General features: G+C 44.7%; 1 protein-coding gene across 2 annotated transcripts in view; it reads left to right on the top strand.

Moving 5' to 3' along the window:
• Positions 1-11,206: 11,206 nt before the first annotated feature.
• The window catches only part of rrp1 (ribosomal RNA processing 1), a 36,189-nt gene continuing 25,169 nt past the window's right edge, over positions 11,207-22,226 (top strand). For both annotated transcript variants that reach the window (XM_075478858.1, XM_075478857.1), the window contains exons 1-9: positions 11,207-11,421; positions 11,725-11,807; positions 13,766-13,823; positions 13,919-14,004; positions 14,996-15,057; positions 15,135-15,264; positions 16,580-16,644; positions 16,948-17,162; positions 21,401-21,516. In XM_075478858.1, coding sequence (XP_075334973.1) covers positions 11,295-11,421; positions 11,725-11,807; positions 13,766-13,823; positions 13,919-14,004; positions 14,996-15,057; positions 15,135-15,264; positions 16,580-16,644; positions 16,948-17,162; positions 21,401-21,516 — 942 coding nt within the window. In that variant the 5' untranslated portion in view covers positions 11,207-11,294. The remainder of the gene's footprint in view (positions 11,422-11,724; positions 11,808-13,765; positions 13,824-13,918; positions 14,005-14,995; positions 15,058-15,134; positions 15,265-16,579; positions 16,645-16,947; positions 17,163-21,400; positions 21,517-22,226) is intronic.

Raw genomic sequence — 22,226 nt, 5'->3', positions numbered from 1 at the left:
TCTGGTTGTTCTTCTGTTATTAAAGCTACAGGTGAACACATCCTCTGGTTGTTCTGTTATTAAAGCTACAGGTGAACACATCCTCTGGTTGTTCTGTTATTAAAGCTGCAGGTGAACACATCCTCTGGTTGTTCTGTTATTAAAGCTACAGGTGAACACATCCTCTGGTTGTTCTGTTATTAAAGCTACAGGTGAACACATCCTCTGGTTGTTCTGTTATTAAAGCTACAGGTGAACACATCCTCTGGTTGTTCTGTTATTAAAGCTGAAGGTGAACACATCCTCTGGTTGTTCTGTTATTAAAGCTGCAGGTGAACACATCCTCTGGTTGTTCTGTTATTAAAGCTACAGGTGAACACATCTTCTGGTTGTTCTGTTATTAAAGCTGCAGGTGAACACATCCTCTGGTTGTTCTGTTATTAAAGCTGCAGGTGAACACATCCTCTGGTTGTTCTGTTATTAAAGCTACAGGTGAACACATCCTCTGGTTGTTCTGTTATTAAAGCTACAGGTGAACACATCTTCTGGTTGTTCTTCTGTTATTAAAGCTACAGGTGAACACATCCTCTGGTTGTTCTGTTATTAAAGCTGCAGGTGAACACATCCTCTGTTTGTTCTGTTATTAAAGCTGCAGGTGAACACATCCTCTGGTTGTTCTGTTCTTAAAGCTACAGGTGAACACATCCTCTGGTTGTTCTGTTATTAAAGCTGCAGGTGAACACATCCTCTGGTTGTTCTGTTCTTAAAGCTACAGGTGAACACATCCTCTGGTTGTTCTGTTATTAAAGCTACAGGTGAACACATCCTCTGGTTGTTCTGTTATTAAAGCTGCAGGTGAACACATCCTCTGGTTGTTCTGTTATTAAAGCTGCAGGTGAACACATCCTCTGGTTGTTCTGTTATTAAAGCTGCAGGTGAACACATCCTCTGGTTGTTCTGTTATTAAAGCTGGAGGTGAACACATCCTCTGGTTGTTCTTCTGTTATTAAAGCTGCAGGTGAACACATCCTCTGGTTGTTCTGTTATTAAAGCTGCAGGTGAACACATCCTCTGGTTGTTCTGTTATTAAAGCTGCAGGTGAACACATCCTCTGGTTGTTCTGTTATTAAAGCTGCAGGTGAACACATCCTCTGGTTGTTCTTCTGTTATTAAAGCTGCAGGTGAACACATCCTCTGGTTGTTCTGTTATTAAAGCTGCAGGTGAACACATCCTCTGGTTGTTCTGTTATTAAAGCTACAGGTGAACACATCTTCTGGTTGTTCTGTTATTAAAGCTACAGGTGAACACATCCTCTGGTTGTTCTTCTGTTATTAAAGCTACAGGTGAACACATGCTCTGGTTGTTCTTCTGTTATTAAAGCTGCAGGTGAACACATCCTCTGGTTGTTCTGTTATTAAAGCTGCAGGTGAACACATCCTCTGGTTGTTCTGTTATTAAAGCTACAGGTGAACACATCCTCTGGTTGTTCTGTTATTAAAGCTGCAGGTGAACACATCCTCTGTTTGTTCTGTTATTAAAGCTGCAGGTGAACACATCCTCTGGTTGTTCTGTTCTTAAAGCTACAGGTGAACACATCCTCTGGTTGTTCTGTTATTAAAGCTGCAGGTGAACACATCCTCTGGTTGTTCTGTTCTTAAAGCTACAGGTGAACACATCCTCTGGTTGTTCTGTTATTAAAGCTACAGGTGAACACATCCTCTGGTTGTTCTGTTATTAAAGCTGCAGGTGAACACATCCTCTGGTTGTTCTGTTATTAAAGCTGCAGGTGAACACATCCTCTGGTTGTTCTGTTATTAAAGCTGCAGGTGAACACATCCTCTGGTTGTTCTGTTATTAAAGCTGGAGGTGAACACATCCTCTGGTTGTTCTTCTGTTATTAAAGCTGCAGGTGAACACATCCTCTGGTTGTTCTGTTATTAAAGCTGCAGGTGAACACATCCTCTGGTTGTTCTGTTATTAAAGCTGCAGGTGAACACATCCTCTGGTTGTTCTTCTGTTATTAAAGCTGCAGGTGAACACATCCTCTGGTTGTTCTGTTATTAAAGCTGCAGGTGAACACATCCTCTGGTTGTTCTGTTATTAAAGCTACAGGTGAACACATCTTCTGGTTGTTCTGTTATTAAAGCTGCAGGTGAACACATCCTCTGGTTGTTCTGTTATTAAAGCTACAGGTGAACACATCCTCTGGTTGTTCTGTTATTAAAGCTGCAGGTGAGCACATCCTCTGGTTGTTCTGTTATTAAAGCTGCAGGTGAACACATCTTCTGGTTGTTCTTCTGTTATTAAAGCTACAGGTGAACACATCCTCTGGTTGTTCTGTTATTAAAGCTACAGGTGAACACATCCTCTGGTTGTTCTGTTATTAAAGCTGCAGGTGAACACATCCTCTGGTTGTTCTGTTATTAAAGCTGCAGGTGAACACATCCTCTGGTTGTTCTGTTATTAAAGCTGCAGGTGAACACATCCTCTGGTTGTTCTGTTATTAAAGCTGCAGGTGAACACATCCTCTGGTTGTTCTGTTATTAAAGCTGCAGGTGAACACATCCTCTGGTTGTTCTTCTGTTATTAAAGCTACAGGTGAACACATCCTCTGGTTGTTCTGTTATTAAAGCTGCAGGTGAACACATCCTCTGGTTGTTCTGTTATTAAAGCTGCAGGTGAACACATCCTCTGGTTCTTCTGTTATTAAAGCTACAGGTGAACACATCCTCTGGTTGTTCTGTTATTAAAGCTACAGGTGAACACATCCTCTGGTTGTTCTGTTATTAAAGCTGCAGGTGAACACATCCTCTGGTTGTTCTGTTATTAAAGCTACAGGTGAACACATCCTCTGGTTGTTCTGTTATTAAAGCTACAGGTGAACACATCCTCTGGTTGTTCTGTTATTAAAGCTGCAGGTGAACACATCCTCTGGTTGTTCTGTTATTAAAGCTACAGGTGAACACATCCTCTGGTTGTTCTGTTATTAAAGCTGCAGGTGAACACATCCTCTGGTTGTTCTGTTATTAAAGCTACAGGTGAACACATCCTCTGGTTGTTCTGTTATTAAAGCTGCAGGTGAACACATCCTCTGGTTGTTCTGTTATTAAAGCTGCAGGTGAACACATCCTCTGGTTGTTCTGTTATTAAAGCTACAGGTGAACACATGCTCTGGTTGTTCTTCTGTTATTAAAGCTACAGGTGAACACATCCTCTGGTTGTTCTGTTATTAAAGCTACAGGTGAACACATCCTCTGGTTGTTCTGTTATTAAAGCTACAGGTGAACACATCCTCTGGTTGTTCTGTTATTAAAGCTGCAGGTGAACACATCCTCTGGTTGTTCTTCTGTTATTAAAGCTACAGGTGAACACATCCTCTGGTTGTTCTGTTATTAAAGCTACAGGTGAACACATCCTCTGGTTGTTCTGTTATTAAAGCTGCAGGTGAACACATCCTCTGGTTGTTCTGTTATTAAAGCTGCAGGTGAACACATCCTCTGGTTGTTCTGTTATTAAAGCTACAGGTGAACACATCCTCTGGTTGTTCTGTTATTAAAGCTACAGGTGAACACATCCTCTGGTTGTTCTGTTATTAAAGCTGAAGGTGAACACATCCTCTGGTTGTTCTGTTATTAAAGCTGCAGGTGAACACATCCTCTGGTTGTTCTGTTATTAAAGCTACAGGTGAACACATCTTCTGGTTGTTCTGTTATTAAAGCTGCAGGTGAACACATCCTCTGGTTGTTCTGTTATTAAAGCTGCAGGTGAACACATCCTCTGGTTGTTCTGTTATTAAAGCTACAGGTGAACACATCTTCTGGTTGTTCTTCTGTTATTAAAGCTACAGGTGAACACATCCTCTGGTTGTTCTGTTATTAAAGCTGCAGGTGAACACATCCTCTGTTTGTTCTGTTATTAAAGCTGCAGGTGAACACATCCTCTGGTTGTTCTGTTCTTAAAGCTACAGGTGAACACATCCTCTGGTTGTTCTGTTATTAAAGCTGCAGGTGAACACATCCTCTGGTTGTTCTGTTCTTAAAGCTACAGGTGAACACATCCTCTGGTTGTTCTGTTATTAAAGCTACAGGTGAACACATCCTCTGGTTGTTCTGTTATTAAAGCTGCAGGTGAACACATCCTCTGGTTGTTCTGTTATTAAAGCTGCAGGTGAACACATCCTCTGGTTGTTCTGTTATTAAAGCTGCAGGTGAACACATCCTCTGGTTGTTCTGTTATTAAAGCTGGAGGTGAACACATCCTCTGGTTGTTCTTCTGTTATTAAAGCTGCAGGTGAACACATCCTCTGGTTGTTCTGTTATTAAAGCTGCAGGTGAACACATCCTCTGGTTGTTCTGTTATTAAAGCTGCAGGTGAACACATCCTCTGGTTGTTCTGTTATTAAAGCTACAGGTGAACACATCCTCTGGTTGTTCTTCTGTTATTAAAGCTACAGGTGAACACATGCTCTGGTTGTTCTTCTGTTATTAAAGCTGCAGGTGAACACATCCTCTGGTTGTTCTGTTATTAAAGCTGCAGGTGAACACATCCTCTGGTTGTTCTGTTATTAAAGCTACAGGTGAACACATCCTCTGGTTGTTCTGTTCTTAAAGCTACAGGTGAACACATCCTCTGGTTGTTCTGTTATTAAAGCTGCAGGTGAACACATCCTCTGGTTGTTCTGTTCTTAAAGCTACAGGTGAACACATCCTCTGGTTGTTCTGTTATTAAAGCTGCAGGTGAACACATCCTCTGGTTGTTCTGTTCTTAAAGCTACAGGTGAACACATCCTCTGGTTGTTCTGTTATTAAAGCTGCAGGTGAACACATCCTCTGGTTGTTCTGTTCTTAAAGCTACAGGTGAACACATCCTCTGGTTGTTCTGTTATTAAAGCTGCAGGTGAACACATCCTCTGGTTGTTCTGTTATTAAAGCTGCAGGTGAACACATCCTCTGGTTGTTCTGTTATTAAAGCTGGAGGTGAACACATCCTCTGGTTGTTCTTCTGTTATTAAAGCTGCAGGTGAACACATCCTCTGGTTGTTCTGTTATTAAAGCTGCAGGTGAACACATCCTCTGGTTGTTCTGTTATTAAAGCTGCAGGTGAACACATCCTCTGGTTGTTCTGTTATTAAAGCTGGAGGTGAACACATCCTCTGGTTGTTCTTCTGTTATTAAAGCTGCAGGTGAACACATCCTCTGGTTGTTCTGTTATTAAAGCTGCAGGTGAACACATCCTCTGGTTGTTCTGTTATTAAAGCTACAGGTGAACACATCTTCTGGTTGTTCTGTTATTAAAGCTGCAGGTGAACACATCCTCTGGTTGTTCTGTTATTAAAGCTGCAGGTGAACACATCCTCTGGTTGTTCTGTTATTAAAGCTACAGGTGAACACATCCTCTGGTTGTTCTGTTATTAAAGCTACAGGTGAACACATCTTCTGGTTGTTCTTCTGTTATTAAAGCTACAGGTGAACACATCCTCTGGTTGTTCTGTTATTAAAGCTGCAGGTGAACACATCCTCTGTTTGTTCTGTTATTAAAGCTGCAGGTGAACACATCCTCTGGTTGTTCTGTTCTTAAAGCTACAGGTGAACACATCCTCTGGTTGTTCTGTTATTAAAGCTGCAGGTGAACACATCCTCTGGTTGTTCTGTTCTTAAAGCTACAGGTGAACACATCCTCTGGTTGTTCTGTTATTAAAGCTACAGGTGAACACATCCTCTGGTTGTTCTGTTATTAAAGCTGCAGGTGAACACATCCTCTGGTTGTTCTGTTATTAAAGCTGCAGGTGAACACATCCTCTGGTTGTTCTGTTATTAAAGCTGCAGGTGAACACATCCTCTGGTTGTTCTGTTATTAAAGCTGCAGGTGAACACATCCTCTGGTTGTTCTGTTATTAAAGCTACAGGTGAACACATGCTCTGGTTGTTCTTCTGTTATTAAAGCTGCAGGTGAACACATCCTCTGGTTGTTCTTCTGTTATTAAAGCTACAGGTGAACACATCCTCTGGTTGTTCTTCTGTTATTAAAGCTGCAGGTGAACACATCCTCTGGTTGTTCTGTTATTAAAGCTGCAGGTGAACACATCCTCTGGTTGTTCTGTTATTAAAGCTGCAGGTGAACACATCCTCTGTTTGTTCTGTTATTAAAGCTGCAGGTGAACACATCCTCTGGTTGTTCTTCTGTTATTAAAGCTACAGGTGAACACATCCTCTGGTTGTTCTGTTATTAAAGCTGCAGGTGAACACATCCTCTGGTTGTTCTGTTATTAAAGCTGCAGGTGAACACATCCTCTGGTTGTTCTGTTATTAAAGCTACAGGTGAACACATCCTCTGGTTGTTCTGTTATTAAAGCTACAGGTGAACACATCCTCTGGTTGTTCTTCTGTTATTAAAGCTGCAGGTGAACACATCCTCTGGTTGTTCTGTTATTAAAGCTACAGGTGAACACATCCTCTGGTTGTTCTGTTATTAAAGCTACAGGTGAACACATCCTCTGGTTGTTCTGTTATTAAAGCTGCAGGTGAACACATCCTCTGGTTGTTCTGTTATTAAAGCTACAGGTGAACACATCCTCTGGTTGTTCTGTTATTAAAGCTACAGGTGAACACATCCTCTGGTTGTTCTGTTATTAAAGCTGCAGGTGAACACATCCTCTGGTTGTTCTTCTGTTATTAAAGCTGCAGGTGAACACATCCTCTGGTTGTTCTGTTATTAAAGCTACAGGTGAACACATCCTCTGGTTGTTCTGTTATTAAAGCTACAGGTGAACACATCCTCTGGTTGTTCTGTTATTAAAGCTACAGGTGAACACATCCTCTGGTTGTTCTGTTATTAAAGCTACAGGTGAACACATCCTCTGGTTGTTCTGTTATTAAAGCTGCAGGTGAACACATCCTCTGGTTGTTCTGTTATTAAAGCTGCAGGTGAACACATCCTCTGGTTGTTCTGTTATTAAAGCTGCAGGTGAACACATCCTCTGGTTGTTCTGTTATTAAAGCTGCAGGTGAACACATCCTCTGGTTGTTCTGTTATTAAAGCTGCAGGTGAACACATCCTCTGGTTGTTCTGTTATTAAAGCTGCAGGTGAACACATCCTCTGGTTGTTCTGTTATTAAAGCTGCAGGTGAACACATCCTCTGGTTGTTCTGTTATTAAAGCTACAGGTGAACACATCCTCTGGTTGTTCTGTTATTAAAGCTGCAGGTGAACACATCCTCTGGTTGTTCTGTTATTAAAGCTGCAGGTGAACACATCCTCTGGTTGTTCTGTTATTAAAGCTACAGGTGAACTCTGGTTCTAGAGGCAGACAAGCAGCGCCTAACTCAGCCGAAGCCAATAAATTCAAACTAAAACTATTTGTTTTCCAGATGCAGCATGCTGTTTCTCAGTACAACATTATGATGCGACCATGAAAAACTATTCATTCCAATGTTGTTTGTCACAATCAGGATTTAGTCCTTATTCTAAATGTTCGGAACACCATTATAGACCTGCAGCCACCTGGTATTCAGTACAAAGGACCCATTTAAGATAAATGTATTTATTATGGAACACATGTTGAATTAAAGCAGTCTGTTTTATTAGTGTAAATAGTAACTGTAATCATTAGTCTGTAAATAACCAAACCACTCAGGTTTTATACTCTTGCAGAAAAAAGACTGCCTGATTCCATGACCGTCAGAGCAGCTGCATGTTGAGAGTAAAACCGGCATTCCATGAAGGTGGTGGTGAGACCAAAAGGGATCGTCTGCAGAAACGTGCACAGCCTATTACAGATGTTTTATGCTGTTCCAAAAACATCCGGCACAGTTTCATCATTTTTTTAAGCAGCAAAAAATACCACAAATGTCATGTGCAAGAGGAGATGAGGTGTGCTATGAATGTTTTACCTCAGATGGCCCCTTTGAATCAGTCTTATTACCTCTAAAATTCAGGAACCCCTCTTCGACGAGTGTCTGAGCAAACAAGGAGTCAGCCAAAGCATTCTTTGCCTTACCAGACCGGCCCTGGGGAGAAAACTCCCAGCTCATCCACATGTTCATCCACATGTTCATCCACATGTTCATCCACATGTTCATCCACATGTTCATCCATATGTTCAGCTGGTGCTGATGTAGCTATGGCTTCAGGGACAGGCTGCACCTGTCCTCTGGTAATCATTCCCATGATGAGCAGATACCTTTGATAGGATAAAACATCTGTTCTGCCACAGTGGGGAAAACACTCACTAATTTGGACTAAACTTCTAGGGGAGCTGGAATGTAAACCATTTCAACTCCGTTAACTAAAGTGCCAGAAAGATGTCATCTCAGAGGCACTTAAAGGAATCAGTCAAAGTGAAGCCAATTAGAATTCAATTAATTGTAATACAATTAAAATCCAATCAAATCCTCCCATCCATTGTCTATACGCGCTTAATCCAACTCAGGGTCACTGGGGGGGGGTTTACACCCTGTACAGGTCGCCAGTCCATCACCGGGCCACACAGAGAATGACAACCATGCCCGCTCACACTCACTCCTAGGGACAATTTAGAGTCACCGGTTAACCTAACATGCATGTTTTTGGATGGTGGGAGGAAGCCGGAGAACCCGGAGAGAACCCAGGCATACACGGGGAGAACATGCAGACCCACACAGAAAGAAAAGCTGGGACACGAACCCTGTGGGGTGAAGGTGCTGACCACCATTTAAATCAAATTAAATAAATTCCAAATTAGTCCAATTTATTCATACAGAGCCGATTCAACTTTCTTCGAATTGGAAAAGAAAGTTACAGAACTAAGAAAACCATCAGATTGCACCGAAACTTAAATCCCCATCCTGAGTGTGCACGAGACAAAAAACTCCATCAGAACCAGGAACCATCTGCCTGGACCAGCTGGGAACTGAGAGGACAGGAGAGAGGGGACAACAAGCAGCGTAACACCAGGCCAGAGACACCTGCTGAGAGGACAGGAGAGAGGGGACAACAAGCAGCGTAACACCAGGCCAGAGACACCTGCTGAGAGGACAGGAGAGAGGGGACAACAAGCAGCGTAACACCAGGCCAGAGACACCTGCTGAGAGGACAGGAGAGAGGGGACAACAAGCAGCGTAACACCAGGCCAGAGACACCTGCTTGGAGGACAGGAGAGAGGGGACAACAAGCAGCGTAACACCAGGCCAGAGACACCTGCTGAGAGGACAGGAGAGAGGGGACAACAAGCAGCGTAACACCAGGCCAGAGACACCTGCTGAGAGGACAGGAGAGAGGGGACAACAAGCAGCGTAACACCAGGCCAGAGACACCTGCTGAGAGGACAGGAGAGAGGGGACAACAAGCAGCGTAACACCAGGCCAGAGACACCTGCTGAGAGGACAGGAGAGAGGGGACAACAAGCAGCGTAACACCAGGCCAGAGACACCTGCTGAGAGGACAGGAGAGAGGGGACAACAAGCAGCGTAACACCAGGCCAGAGACACCTGCTGAGAGGACATGAGAGAGGGGACAACAAGCAGCGTAACACCAGGCCAGAGACACCTGCTGAGAGGACAGGAGAGAGGGGACAACAAGCAGCGTAACACCAGGCCAGAGACACCTGCTGAGAGGACAGGAGAGAGGGGACAACAAGCAGCGTAACACCAGGCCAGAGACACCTGCTTGGAGGACAGGAGAGAGGGGACAACAAGCAGCGTAACACCAGGCCAGAGACACCTGCTGAGAGGACAGGAGAGAGGGGACAACAAGCAGCGTAACACCAGGCCAGAGACACCTGCTGAGAGGACAGGAGAGAGGGGACAACAAGCAGCGTAACACCAGGCCAGAGACACCTGCTGAGAGGACAGGAGAGAGGGGACAACAAGCAGCGTAACACCAGGCCAGAGACACCTGCTGAGAGGACAGGAGAGAGGGGACAACAAGCAGCGTAACACCAGGCCAGAGACACCTGCTGAGAGGACAGGAGAGAGGGGACAACAAGCAGCGTAACACCAGGCCAGAGACACCTGCTGAGAGGACAGGAGAGAGGGGACAACAAGCAGCGTAACACCAGGCCAGAGACACCTGCTGAGAGGACAGGAGAGAGGGGACAACAAGCAGCGTAACACCAGGCCAGAGACACCTGCTGAGAGGACATGAGAGAGGGGACAACAAGCAGCGTAACACCAGGCCAGAGACACCTGCTGAGAGGACAGGAGAGAGGGGACAACAAGCAGCGTAACACCAGGCCAGAGACACCTGCTGAGAGGACAGGAGAGAGGGGACAACAAGCAGCGTAACACCAGGCCAGAGACACCTGCTTGGAGGACAGGAGAGAGGGGACAACAAGCAGCGTAACACCAGGCCAGAGACACCTGCTGAGAGGACAGGAGAGAGGGGACAACAAGCAGCGTAACACCAGGCCAGAGACACCTGCTGAGAGGACAGGAGAGAGGGGACAACAAGCAGCGTAACACCAGGCCAGAGACACCTGCTGAGAGGACAGGAGAGAGGGGACAACAAGCAGCGTAACACCAGGCCAGAGACACCTGCTGAGAGAGAGAAACACAAGTTAATGACTACAGGAACCCAACGGGACGTTTGGGTTAAGGCTGGAGGCAAACACAGGATGTATGTTGGTATATTGTTTGCTTGTGATATCAATATCACCAAAGAAAATGTTGCTCAATTCAGTGTTATCTCTGTGAATGATGAATACTAACATCATTCTTTTTTCAAACTACAGGCGATAAAACAGTGATTTATTTTTATAAATAATACCTTTGTTATTCCAAATATAGTAATTGGGGGAACTGGAGTTATGTTTATAAATCAATAACCAAGATAAAAGCTTGTTGGTTGATGTCAGCCATATTTAAAGGAGTTTTACCAAACGAAAAATTACATTTCATCAGAAAATGAATGCCACCGAGTTTATTAAACAGATAAACTGGGAGGGCGATCCAGATGCTATTAGGGTTCTTCAAAAAGTCCATAATCCATTTCATTTTAAGCGTATAGAGTGTTAAAGTCCAGAATCTCCAGACCACCTTGTTCCCTAACCTAAAATGATGTGTTTTTCTCCTCCAAATACAATCCTACAGCATTTTATCGGATTCTTTCATGAGATTTCTGTGGACATCAAGTGACAAAGAGTCAGCTCTGAGCCATAAGATGACGGTTTCTGTCGGAGGGAACACGTTACTACATGCTGCGTAGAAGAAGAAACTCGTTCCATCGCAAATTCCGGCCGCGTGGTGACGTCAATTTTGTGCGCCAGACAGAGAAACGTGGGTGCGTTAGTGAAGCAGAGCGGCAGAAAGAGGAACGACTCACCACGTGAAGCTTTGAGAGCATGTCGTCGGTCCAGGAGCCAGAAGTCCAGTTGGCTCAGAGGTTAGCTTCTAATGAGAAGCCCGTCCGAAGCAGAGCCATGAAGAAGCTGCGGAAGTACATCAGTGTCCGCTCACAGAGGGAGGCGGGTGAGTTAGCATGCTAACACATGGAGCTAACAGGTGCAGCAGCTGACTGTTGCTCTACTGACACGTTGTTGGGTTTAGCTGACATCTACCCATCAAACCAGAAAAGATAACTTAGCACCTCATAGTAGGAACTGGGTGTAAATAAAGTGGATGGTGGACAGTTGAGGAGGGTTAGAGGGCCGCTGCTAATGTTGTAGCTGACTCAGTTAGAGTCCATGTTCAGTACCTGGAGGCCACCGCATCCACACTCAGCAGATCACTCTGATCGATTAACCTACTGATGAATGTCGGTTCATATTTCAGGTGGATTCTCAGGGGATGAGCTGTTGAAGCTGTGGAAAGGCCTCTTCTACTGTCTGTGGATGCAGGACAAACCCCTGCTACAGGTCAGTGAACAAAGTTCTGCACATTCAGAACACGCCCTTACAAAGAGAGGAGGATTAGACATCAAAGCAGTTACAGCAGGTTTTATTCTGCTGGCCTCCTGTCACATCTACAGTCATGTGACAAAGGTCCATCCTCCATCAGGTCTGAGGGTTTTTCCAGGACATTTTCCAGAATCTGCTCACACTGAGCTGTTTAAAGAAGATCTGAGTCTCAGAAAGGTCAGGGACGCTTCAGATCTGGGTTCCAGGGTCATGAAACTCTTTCAGGTGTGACCGTGTCACCTGACCACACTGACTCACCGTCTCTTCTTCTTTGAAGACTGCTCCAGTGTTTCCTAAAGATGAGGGTAAAGTTAGTTTAGTCCAAAGTTTAGAGGATTCAATAAGTTCTAAACGTTGCTGCCACAAGGAAACTTCCTGAGCAACAACAATTATTCAGCCTGAGCCTTCTTCCTGCTCAGTGGGAAACATGTTCCAGGTGCATTACTGCAGCCTTCTGGGCTGTGTGTTACACACTTTGAGACTTCACTGTTGAGTTTTTTTTCTCACATTGATAAAAGTCAACATAATGTTCAGTCTTACTTTCCTGCCTGCAAATTATTGAGTAAACTAACAAAACGTATCACTTTCCAATGATGACCTCATACTGGTACCATGTAAGGGGGTCAGTTTACTGAATTCTGTCCTTTTTTGTCCTCAGCAGCTTGAAGCTGCTCTGAGACTGGCATCAGGGTGGGAACGGTCTGAAGTCCAGCAGGGTCTCTTTCATGGAGCACTTCTGTTGAGTTTGCTGACAAAGCACATTTTAGGAATACTTGCTATGATGTTCAGAACAGGGAACTCCCAGAAAGTCGATGATGTTCCAGTTTTAGGTCTGCTTCTGATGAAGAACCTGCCGTGGGAACATTCAGTTTACATCAGTTACACTTTTGTTAATCCCTGAAGAAAATGATGTTCCTGCAATATTAATGATTATTAAGATGTTATAAATAGATAATGAAATCAAATCTAAACATGTGGAAAGTGTAGCAGAGAGGAAGGTGTGGTCATCGGTGGGTTGAGAAGTTGTTTCTTGTAGCTTGGCAACAACTTAGCTGATGATGTCACACACAGGGTCAATAGATGTGGTCCAATGTGGTCCGGTGACTTTAGCTGCTCGTCAGGCGTGCAGCACAACTCCGGCCGCTCCTTCCAGCGTTAGAGCGAGCGTTGCCTTCTCCACCACCCTGGGAGCGTTGAGAATAAAACGATTTCTGCTCTGGTTTTTAGACGTTTATCAATCTGTAACGTGCGCTCTCTGTCTGCCTGTGGAAGTGTGCACGTCACGCTGTGTGTGACGCAGAGGAGCATTGTAAATGCCAACCTCCTCAACAGAAATGACGTGTGGTGGTATGAATAACGTAAGGCTAGTTCCTGGTTGGATTCCCGGCTGGTTCGTTCTGTGTGGAGTCTGCATGTTCTCCCTGTGTGTGCGTGGGCTCTCTCCGGGTTCTCTCGGTGTTCTCCGGCTTCCTCCCACCATCCAAAAACATGCACACCTGCACAGCTGACCTTTTCCAGGGTGTTACCCCCCCCCAAATATATAATGGTAGGGTTGTCACGGTCTAATATATTGTGAAATAATAATATAAGAAATAACATGACTTTCCTTTTTGAACAATTGTCACTGCTGTTGTTTTTATTCATTATTTATCAGTGAACTCATGAATTAAGTCGTTTTTGATTTTATGAGAGCAACCCAAAAAATGTCTTAATTTTAATGAAGTGCTTATTTACAGAAATGTGTTTTTGTGTGTTATGGGATGAATATTGTATTTGGTTTTTGTATGAATATTTCTTGTTTATTCTCCTCTGAGAAGTCTTCCAGGGTGGGTTAGGGTTAGGGGGTAACCCTAACCCAGTGAAAAAAGGATGCTGGAAGTTCAGCTCATTCAGCCTCTGATGCTTTTTGTCTTAAGGAGGAACTCTCCAACCAGATCTCCACCCTGATCCACAGCTTCGACGAAATCGACGGCCGTAAGTTTCCTACACATTCCTTCATCATTTGATATTTCCTCTCTGATAGCCAGTAAATAATTCCTGTGTGGTGACGATGATGATCTTCCCTGCAGAGTTGTTGTACCTGGAGAGCTTCCTGCAGACCCTTAAAAGAGAGTGGACCGGTATTGATAGGCTACGAATGGACAAATTCTTCCAGGTTTGTGAGGGAACAACGCTGAAAGGCTGAAACCTTTTTGAACAACTGTTCCAGTGAGATGCACCGTGATGGGATAGAAATGATGGTTTACAGTAAAAGGGTTCAACTTGGGAAAAGGTTTTGTGTCAGGCTGGGGTGGGCAACATAGCATATATTTTCTTTGAGTCTTGATCATGATATAGGATTTGATTATGTCATCAATATTTGTGTGTGTTATGACTTTTTAGCCATTTTCATATGTAGCTGCAGTTTAAGTTTAAATGACTGACTGGCCCCAGACTGTAATGCACTCAACCACATGGAGAGGATTTAAATGCCACTACTGACTGTGTGACGGATTACATCAACTTCTGTATCTGTAACCTAAACCCTGGATCACCAGTGAGCTGAAAAGGCTCCTGAACATCAGAAAGAAAGCCTTCAGTGATATAGGGTTAGGGTTAGGCAGGGAGTCATTGGGAACTGTTAGAAATCAGCTGAAAAAGAAGATAATAGTGTAAGGATGTGTACTGTAAGGAATTAACTTAACAATATGAATGTGTGACTTTACCATGGAGTCCAAGAACCTCTCTGTAGACCTTTTTAGGATACCATGGATAAGAATAGAGGTGTTAAACCAGTTCTGAAACTGTGTGTTCTCAGAAGTTCATTGGCTTCAGATATGAAATGGAAAAAACTTTGACTCCCCCTTAGATCTGTACTTGGGTCCGAAGACAGCGGGTCCTTTGTCAGGGAGCCGGCTGGAAGTCTTACTTGGGATTAAAGAAGGAAGAAACCATTTTAGCATTTAATCTCTCACTCTGAGTGGCACATGGCAGTTTACCAGATTTCCTTTGATGGACTTTTAAACTTCAGTAACATTTTTTGGTCTATGGGTCAGAACATGAAAAGTTAACGGGTATCATTACTTCTTTGGTGCAGTTTATGTCAACATGGCAGCAAAGTTTGAATATCCTAAAACTTCAGATAACATTTATTGTGTCCTTCACAGCTGGTGCGTTTCATGTTCAGACAAACCTTTGAGGTGCTGAAGAGCAAAAACTGGGACAACAGGTAATATTTTTTTTTTGTCCATTTTGGTGTCAACTGAGTCTGAATTGAGAAAGTGCTAACTTTTTTTCTCTCCTTAGTGCGGTGGCCAAGTTTCTGGACCTGCTGACTCTTCATCTCCTGCAGAATGGCAGCGAGGCGCCCTGTGGGCTCCAGCTGCACATCCTGGACCTTTACCTGACCGAACTGGCAGCTGTGGGCTCAGCAGAGGTACACAACTGACATGTGTGACAATGATTTGTGCTCAAAATGCGGGTAAATTAGACCAGATCTGCAGCTGCATCAGCCTCAGACTGCATGTACATCTGTTCAGAAGCTGACTGTGAAGTCAAACTGTGCAGATTGGATTATCTATGTGGAGGACTAAACTTCCTATTTTCACGGTGGAACATCAAAATTTACCATGAAGACATTTGGCGACAATTTTGAATTTGAATGACCTGAAATCCTGAAAGTCTTGGGTATATTTTGCCAAACTTTAAAGTGTAAAAGCTCCACAAAGATGAACTCTTCCACCTGTTCTGTGTGGGCATGGCTAAGGTGATGGCGGGAAGTTGGCCAATCAAATTAATTGTACCTGCTTTATTACAACGTTATTACCATTTTATTTTTTTTTTTTTTTCGTCTTTGCATAAAATCTAAATTCACCATGCCGTTACAAAGACACCATCCGGGGGTCTTTTTTTTTTTTTTTTAAAAATGGCAAGTTGGTGTGGTGAAGAAGGTCCGAGTAATAAAGCAACGCATCATAGTTCAGCTGCTGCCGTGGCCACACCCTTTTAATGACTCACAGCAGCTGTTCAGCTCAGCAAACACCATGTTTTGTCTTTCATTTTAACTAAAGAAAAAAACCGTCTGTAATACCAAGAAAACAACCAACTAACTACGACCAATAAGACCAGTGAACACTCAGTTGGAGCTCCCTGCTGATGACGTGTGGGCAGCCACGTGAGGTTTTAATGGAATGTGTCTGCCGTTGCTTTGCCCGACTCAGCTTTTTCTGCCGATGAATTTTTCTTTTTTTTTTTAAACATTTCTTTCTTACAAACAACACCTTTCAGTTGATTTAAAAGTAAATACTTTGAATAATTCTGTCAGATGAGCATTAAATCTTTATTTAACAAAGTGTGGTTGGATGATGCAGCTGAGTCCTACGGGACGACGTCTCCTTATAAAAGTTGAAGTCCTTACATGAACACATTCCAGTCGGGCTTTAATAAGATAATTGAGGAAATGAAACATGTTGCACAGTGGTCTCAGAATAATTCTCTATTGATCTTGTGGGTCAGTGTTTAATAACACTGTTCTGATATAAATGCACCTTTTCTGCTCTCGCTGCCACTCAAAGCCCTTTAACCCTGCATGCCACATTCACTCACAGCTGCTTGTACTTCCTGCACTTCAACATGTGACCGGAGAGCCGGAGTGGAACCACCAACCTTCCGCTGAGGGGACTGCTCTGACTCAGGGGACTGCCTAATGGCACTGTGGTCCTGACACAAGCCTTTGCTTTTCCTTCCAACAGCTCTCTGCCGATCAGAACCTGCTGTTCATCAACCCGTTCTGCAAAACAGCCGCCAGAACCAAGAAGTAAGTCCTCATCAGCACCTTTAGGCTCCAGATCCCATTCATGTCGCTTCAAAGAGAGCGTTTTCTTTCTCTTTGGGTTTGGTTCTGATGTCACAGAATAACCCTTTAAACAGCAGTAAAAAGGCAGAGTGGGTGTGGGAGGACAGAGGTCTCTTTTTTTTTTTTTTTTTTAAAAAGAAAAAAGCTGACATGGTTCCCTCTGAACAACAGCTCTGCATCAGACCGGTGGTATTTCTCCTGGAGTGAAGCCTGCTTTCATGTAAACTCAGTTCTTCTTCTGCTCCTCCTTCGTTTCCTCTGCAGTCGAACCCTTTTCAGAGAAATCTGCAGCAGCATCTTCAGCACCATCATCGACCAGGCTCCCTTTGCTATCGAGGATCTGATGAAGGAAGTTAAAGCAGCCGAGGCCGCGGACTCTGATTCAGGACGAGCATCTGAGGAGGACGAGGAGTGTGAAAGAGAAGAGAAAACCAGGAGCAGAGCAGCCTGCAGGAGAGGAGGGGGGAAGCAGATCAATGGTACGTCAGCGTAGTTCTAACAGTGGACGTTCTCCTTTCAGATACAGATCCACTCAGTCCAGCTGTGGTGTCCTGTATGTCCTCATGAATCCACTCAGTCCAGCTGTGGTGTCCTGTATGTCCTCATTAATCCACTCAGTCCAGCTGTGGTGTCCTGTATGTCCTCATGAATCCACTCAGTCCAGAAGTGGTGTCCTGTATGTCCTCATGAATCCACTCAGTCCAGCAGTGGTGTCCTGTATGTCCTCATGAATCCACTCAGTCCAGCAGTGGTGTCCTGTATGTCCTCATGAATCCACTCAGTCCAGCTGTGGTGTCCTGTATGTCCTCATGAATCCACTCAGTCCAGCAGTGGTGTCCTGTATGTCCTCATGAATCCACTCAGTCCAGCTGTGGTGTCCTGTATGTCCTCATGAATCCACTCAGTCCAGCAGTGGTGTCCTGTATGTCCTCATGAATCCACTCAGTCTCCACTCAGTCCAGCTGTGGTGTCCTGTATGTCCTCATGAATCCACTCAGTCCAGCAGTGGTGTCCTGTATGTCCTCATGAATCCACTCAGTCCAGCTGTGGTGTCCTGTATGTCCTCATTAATCCACTCAGTCCAGCAGTGGTGTCCTGTATGTCCTCATGAATCCACTCAGTCCAGCAGTGGTGTCCTGTATGTCCTCATGAATCCACTCAGTCCAGCAGTGGTGTCCTGTATGTCCTCATGAATCCACTCAGTCCAGCAGTGGTGTCCTGTATGTCCTCATGAATCCACTCAGTCCAGCTGTGGTGTCCTGTATGTCCTCATGAATCCACTCAGTCCAGCAGTGGTGTCCTGTATGTCCTCATGAATCCACTCAGTCCAGCAGTGGTGTCCTGTATGTCCTCATGAATCCACTCAGTCCAGCAGTGGTGTCCTGTATGTCCTCATGAATCCACTCAGTCCAGCAGTGGTGTCCTGTATGTCCTGGTGTTTGCAGGTGTTTAGGACGAGGTTGTTGGCTGAACACCACTGTGTTGGCACCGTTTGGTGCTCTTGTTCCTGCAGAGAAACAGTCGTTTGATGGGGTATGGGAGGGCATGTTTTTTCCATCAGGCTTCTTTTTCACCAAAGTGGTTCCAGTTCTGGTGGAAATCCAGAGCCACATTTAGAACCATTTCTTTCTGTTTCAACCACCAAAGCTCTGGCTCCTGTGTTTCTCTCTGGGATAGAACATGGATCTGCTTACGTCAGGGCTGTGGGCAGATGAATGGAGACTAGAGTCAGAGTAGCGTTTCGACCACTTCATTTAAATTAAAAAAACTAAGCTTTAGCTTGTTAGCTTGGATATGAAGTGGAAGCAGCAGGAGAACCAGATGTGCTCGGTGTTCCTCTCTCAGGTGTTCCTCTCTCAGGTGTTCCTCTCTCAGGTGTTCCTCTCTCAGGTGTTCCTCTCTCAGGTGTTCCTCTCTCAGGTGTTCCTCTCTCAGGTGTTCCTCTCTCAGGTGTTCCTCTCTCAGGTGTTCCTCTCTCAGGTGTTCCTCTCTCAGGTGTTCCTCTCAGGTGTTCCTCTCTCAGGTGTTCCTCTCTCAGGTGTTCCTCTCTCAGGTGTTCCTCTCGGGCTGTGTTCGAAACCGCCTACTACATACTACATACTTGCAAACGGCATACTGATCGATCAGACAGCATGCAGAGCGTTTACACACAGTGCACTTCACTCCTGCCCGAGCCGACATCAGCTGGCCTGAAAATCTGATTTCGCTTAAGCTATAAACTCTGTAAATATATAACTTTAGCAACATTTGAAACATTTTCACGCGAGAAAGTAGTCATTTAGACCCCCAAGGTGTTGAAAATCTGACAAAATACCGGCTATTTACAATTTTGTTCCCACGAATTCGGCGCTAAAGCTAGCCGCAGTGAGCAACGCACTTCTGGTTATGCCGTTTTGACTGCTCTCGTCCCGTTAATGGAATTTGACCGTTCAAATGGCGATGGGCGACGTCACGTTACGTTGCATCTTGGGTAGTTTGAGTGTGACAAGTAACCTCATGATGAATACTCAACATTTCGGCGAATCTAGTATGCATCTAGTGTACATCCGGGAACGTAAAAAAGTATGACTAGTAGGAATAGTTGGAGAAGTAGGCGGTTTCGAACACAGCCTCGGTGTTCCTCTCTCAGGTGTTCCTCTCGGTGTTCCTCTCTCAGGTGTTCCTCTCTCAGGTGTTCCTCTCTCAGGTGTTCCTCTCGGTGTTCCTCTCTCAGGTGTTCCTCTCTCAGGTGTTCCTCTCGGTGTTCCTCTCGGTGTTCCTCTCTCGGTGTTCCTCTCTCGATGTTCCTCTCTCAGGTGTTCCTCTCGGTGTTCCTCTCTCGGTGTTCCTCTCTCGATGTTCCTCTCTCAGGTGTTCCTCTCTCAGGTGTTCCTCTCTCAGGTGTTCCTCTCTCGGTGTTCCTCTCTCGGTGTTCCTCTCTCGGTGTTCCTCTCTCAGGTGTTCCTCTCTCGATGTTCCTCTCTCAGGTGTTCCTCTCTCAGGTGTTCCTCTCTCAGGTGTTCCTCTCTCGGTGTTCCTCTCTCGGTGTTCCTCTCTAGGTGTTCCTCTCTCAGGTGTTCCTCTCTCAGGTGTTCCTCTCTCAGGTGTTCCTCTCTCAGGTGTTCCTCTCTCGGTGTTCCTCTCTCAGGTGTTCCTCTCTCAGGTGTTCCTCTCTCAGGTGTTCCTCTCTAGGTGTTCCTCTCTAGGTGTTCCTCTCTAGGTGTTCCTCTCTCAGGTGTTCCTCTCTCAGGTGTTCCTCTCTCAGGTGTTCCTCTCTAGGTGTTCCTCTCTAGGTGTTCCTCTCTAGGTGTTCCTCTCTCGGTGTTCCTCTCTCAGGTGTTCCTCTCTCAGGTGTTCCTCTCTCAGGTGTTCCTCTCTAGGTGTTCCTCTCTAGGTGTTCCTCTCTAGGTGTTCCTCTCTAGGTGTTCCTCTCTAGGTGTTCCTCTCTAGGTGTTCCTCTCTCAGGTGTTCCTCTCTCAGGTGTTCCTCTCTCAGGTGTTCCTCTCTCGGTGTTCCTCTCTCGGTGTTCCTCTCTTGGTGTTAACTTATTAAACACGCGCAGGTTGTGTCCGTGTCGTATGAGGAAACATTTCAGCCTGACAACATGACGTAGCTAACGACCACCAAACACCTCCGTCAGATGTGTTCCTACAGAACCCAGAACAGACCCAGCTGAGGAGAAGGAGCTGAAATGGTTCCAGGAACTGAGGGCCGTGGTCCCTAGTTCCTGTATGTCCGAATGCGGGAGAAAACGGCCCTGTGGATTAAAAGGATATAGGAACTGCCAAAGGTTCCTACAGTCCGAATGCGGCTATAGATCCAGCTCTCAGTGGGTCAGTGGGGGTCACATGGTGTTACTGATCACATGGTGGATATGAGAGGCAGCCATGATTCAATTCAATTCAATTCAAAATACTTTATTAATCCCCGAGGGGGAAATTACAAGCAGTTCCAGTACGACCCATCCAAACAGACAACATAAAAACAAAACAAGGGAGATGGGTGACTGTGGCCATGCAGCTCAGTGATAAGCGCTGCCAGATAGAAGAAAAGGTAGGTGAGAGGAGGAGAAAAAGAAATCATATTTCACATTTTACCCTTACCAGGATACAGTTTGAGATTGCAAAAAACCTCAGCACAAAAAAAGCAAAACATACACACAACATCAAGCATTGGGACCAGTGAGGAGGTGTGGGAATTGTGTATGTTAATCAATGAGCATGTGTGCGTGTGAGTGTGAGTGTGTGCAAGTAAATCCATGAAGCACTGTCTCACTTGTCCTTGATAATGCGATGGAAAGTTTATCAACCAGCCTAAACAGTTTCCACAGGAGTCCTCAGGAACGGGAGGGAGCACATGGGGGGGCAGAGTGTCTTATTTACATAGCATCCAGAAGAAGTTGCAGCTGGCAGCCAAGGCCAGCACAGGGGAGCCAGATTGAGATAACAAAAATTGTTTGGCTCAGACAGACTCTTAATTTTTGATGATTTTTGATGGTGATAAGCATGCATACGTGTAGTTAACTGCAACTGCATTTTAGGCTGTCTTTGCTGTATCATGTATTTGGAGGCATGTCAGTATTTTTAAAATAAAAATCAAGTTTATTTTTATATTACATTTCATGTACAAAACAATTCTAAGTGCTTTACTATAAGCATTGCAGCATTAAAAATACAGAAAAGAACATAAAGAGAAATAAATAAAATGTGTGAAAGTGTGCTGGGCTCTTTGCTTCCAGGAAACCAATCAAACAAAGAAGAAAAGGATTTTGATGATGATGATGAGGAGCTTCTTAACCTGGAGGACTCTGACACAGAGCTGCAGCATGATGAAGACATCGGGCCAGTCCTGCAGGTGAAGGCTCACTTCTCTCACCACCTAATTTCTGTTTGTGGTGTCTGAGTGGAGCTCTAATCATAATGCTCAGAGTTTCTGTAGTTTATACTTTCTCATTTGTTAGAGCTCAGCTCCCCTTTTCTGCTGTATTTCTAACCCTCACAATAAATCCTGAACATGGGAGAGATCAGCAGTGTGTCCACACAGCATCTGGTGAGGCTGTGGGGATGCAGAGGCCCGATTATTTATTTATTTTTTTTTTTATGTATATATATTAGGGGTGGAACGGTACAAAAAACTCACGGTTCGGTACGTACCTTGGTACGGACCCTACGGTTCGGTACATTTTCGGTACAGTGCCGAAGGAGGCGTGTAGCGAGGTTCGAGCACATGTAATAGATATCTGAATCCTGCCTCTTCTACAGGGGAATATGGGCGCATAGGAGATGCGATGTAAATTCCAATTGCTTCGGTAATTTGTTTTGCTCTGCATGTATTCATATCCTGGGGTTGTTGTAATACATTTGGGAGACGTAATTGGTCGGGTCTTTTCATGGTTTCTATAGCAACACATCTGACGGAGGTGTGTGGTGGTCGGTAGCTACGCCCCATGTCATGCTGTCACGGCTGAAATGTTTCATCATACCACACAGACAGAACCGGCGCGTGTTTAATAAGTTAAACTTACACGTTGTCTCCTTTGTCTGCGGCGCGCTGCTCTCCTTTCT

Source organism: Odontesthes bonariensis, chromosome 12 (assembly GCF_027942865.1).
Source record: "Odontesthes bonariensis isolate fOdoBon6 chromosome 12, fOdoBon6.hap1, whole genome shotgun sequence".
NCBI classification, from domain to species: Eukaryota; Metazoa; Chordata; class Actinopteri; order Atheriniformes; family Atherinopsidae; genus Odontesthes; species Odontesthes bonariensis.
The sequence above is the reverse complement of the archived record's forward strand: the minus strand, read 5'-3'. Positions and strand labels throughout refer to the sequence as shown.